The sequence below is a fragment of the Cyprinodon variegatus genome, unplaced genomic scaffold, assembly GCF_000732505.1.
Source record: "Cyprinodon variegatus isolate N-32 unplaced genomic scaffold, C_variegatus-1.0 Scaffold829, whole genome shotgun sequence".
In the NCBI taxonomy this organism is placed as follows: domain Eukaryota; kingdom Metazoa; phylum Chordata; class Actinopteri; order Cyprinodontiformes; family Cyprinodontidae; genus Cyprinodon; species Cyprinodon variegatus.
In genome coordinates, this window is record NW_015151282.1 from 29,481 (window position 1) to 32,327 (window position 2,847).

The window sequence follows — 2,847 nt, forward strand, 5'->3', positions numbered from 1 at the left end:
ACCTGTGAAACATTTGTTATTATTGTGTCATTTTGAATCTGGATTCAACGATTAACCCTTATAATGAAATTGTATGTTAATGAAACATATAAATTAATGTCTTATATGTTTACTTACCTTTTTTTTGTTATTATACATTTTTTAGATGTGTCTAAAGTGATCATTTGAGTCTTTAATAATTTTTCTTAGATGGAATGTATTGTAGTTATTAGTTTAAACATATATAATTCCCACCGGTTTTATCATTTTATTTTGTTGACATTGTTTTAAAAGTCAATTAGCATAAAGTCAATAAAGCTGTCTGTGACTTAGGGACCAGATGAGATGCGTAAAATCGCTGTACCAGCTCACAGATACACCCCACTGAAGGATAACTGGCTAAAGATTTTCACTCCCATCGTAGAGAATCTACAGCTTCAAGTGCGATTCAACCTTAAAACCAGAAATGTGGAAATTAAAGTAAGTTTCCCCTGAAAAAAACACAGATTTAAAGTATTGTTAGTCATCTTTGTAGAACTTCCGTACTTTTTTTTATTGTTTAGACATGCAAAGAAACGCAGGACATCAGCGCGCTCACAAAAGCAGCAGATTTTGTCAAAGCCTTCATTCTAGGATTCCAGGTTGAAGTGAGTATCTGAGTTGAAGGCTTCTTTAACTTAACACTATTTCTGCAGAGTTCAAAACAATGTTTCAGCATGTTTTTGAGTAAAGTTGGCTGTTAGTGCACAAAGTGTTGGTATAAAGCTAATTGTCCCAATTTTAAACCCTTCAAAACAAGAACATTTTTAGGAAGACATTTAGTGATTTTTGATCTCAAACCGGTGATGTAACGATCGGCCTTGCTCTTCCCAGGATGCCATGGCGCTCATCAGATTAGACGAGCTTTTCCTTGAAAGCTTTGATGTCACAGACGGTGAGGTTGCAGCACCAGAAGGCTCTGGCCTTTTATCACTCTTTTTCCTTTCCCCACTGTTTACTTAACGTCATGTTTCTTCTTCCTGCAGTAAAACCTCTGAAAGGAGACCACTTATCCAGGGCCATAGGAAGAATAGCAGGGAAAGGAGGGAAAACTAAATTCACCATTGAGAATGTAACAAAGACTCGGATCGTTCTCGCAGACACGTATGTTCTCCAATTTTTTATGTGCCCCTCTCTGTTAAAATAAATTTTTTTTAGATAATGATATTAAAGTTTACTAATTGTCTCAACAGGAAAATCCACATTTTAGGTTCCTTTCAGAACATCAAAATGGCCCGAACAGCAATATGTAACCTGATCTTAGGTAAGCTGCAGTTTTTCCAGTGAGTTGAATTTTAAAACAGAAGATTTTAAACTGATGTTAATGTTGGTAATGACTTGATCTCAACAGGTAGTCCACCTTCAAAGGTTTACGGTAACATCAGAGTGGTGGCCAGCAGGACTGCAGAGAGATTCTGAAGCTGATTGGATGCTTTGTGCCTTTCTTCTTTTCTGGATCTGTAATGAATTATAATCATTAACTGCAATTTGGGACAGAAACCTCACGTTTTTCTAAACGGCAGGATTGTAATTTAAGATGAACACAGTCATGCAGTGGGGTGCCTTGTTGTATGATTTATGTAAATAAATATGAAAAACAAGGAAGGCGGTTTGTTTCTGTCAAGGAAATGTTTACAGCATATCTATGGAAATATTTCATGGCGGCTTCAGTCGGCGCATCAGAACCAGTCAGAGGAAACAAATTAGGGAACCCATTTAATGTTTTTAGGTTGAAATTATTACATATTAGCACCAAATATTTACTGTTCTCATTAAATATTTTTTTAATAATAATATGATTGAACTTTATTGACCTCACATTGAAGAAATTGGGTGGGGGGTGTGTCTTGCTCAGAGAGCCAGAGTGGCAGTGGGCCTCAAACTCAGAACGTCAGGATTCCAAGCTCTATGCCCTAATCACTAGGCCGCCACTCCTCCCTTTTCTAGCTTGTCTTGACCTTCTCTGGTTTAGTAAACTTGTGCAACGTTTAGAGGAACATCCATCTCTCCAACTGGTACGTTTTAAACACTGATCTTTATTCACTGGATAGCTGATCGGCTGTTGGTAGTACACGATTCTGTCGCCAGCCGCCATATTGGTACTTCCTAGTTAGATCAGTCATACCGATACATTTATCTCACAATAGGTAACATTCACTCTCTGCATCTTAACCCATCCTTTTGGGGTGCCATCCGGGGTTAAGGGTCTTGCTCAGGGACTCAGAGTGCAGACTGTGGGGATTGATCTGGCTACTTGGAACCTTCTCAGAGCAAAAGCGCACTGCTCAATACATGCACTACAGCGTCAAACAACCCTTTTAAATAAAGATAAAATCAGTGGTATGAAACACATACTTTCTGTCTCATAGCATCAGTAGATTACTGTAATTTCTGGTAAGAAAAAAAAATGGAACACATTGCATAATCAGAATGAATTCTGTAAATCATGTAATGTGTAGTATACTAATCCATCACAACAAATGATGTGAATGTAATAACATGTATTTATTACAATGTTATGTTAACATATTACATATAATTATGTTAACATATTACATATAATTTCAAGATATAGGGGCGACAGTGGCGTTGGATGTGGGAGTTTGTCCTGAAATCGAAGGGTTGACGGTTCAAGCCCCGACTCCGACTTTCATTGTCGTTGTGTCCTTGGGCAAGACACTTCACCTGCATTGTCTACTGATGGTGGTCAGAGGGCCCGGTGGCGCCAGTGTACGGCAGCCTCGCTTCTGTCAGTGAGCCCCAGGGCAGCTGTGGCTACAATGTACCTTGCCACCATCAGTGTGTGAGTGTGTGTGTGAGTGGGTCAAT

The 2,847-nt window shown here is 38.6% G+C and overlaps 1 protein-coding gene across 1 annotated transcript in view; it reads left to right on the forward strand.

Annotated features, from left to right (window-relative positions):
• Nucleotides 1-1,755, forward strand: part of pno1 (partner of NOB1 homolog) — a 2,561-nt gene extending 806 nt beyond the window's left edge. Inside the window, exons 2-7 of the mRNA XM_015396897.1 lie at nt 313-459; nt 543-626; nt 853-913; nt 1,005-1,122; nt 1,212-1,282; nt 1,370-1,755. Of these exons, the coding sequence (XP_015252383.1) occupies nt 313-459; nt 543-626; nt 853-913; nt 1,005-1,122; nt 1,212-1,282; nt 1,370-1,437 (549 nt within the window). The 3' untranslated portion in view covers nt 1,438-1,755. The remainder of the gene's footprint in view (nt 1-312; nt 460-542; nt 627-852; nt 914-1,004; nt 1,123-1,211; nt 1,283-1,369) is intronic.
• The last annotated feature ends 1,092 nt before the right edge of the window (nt 1,756-2,847 follow it).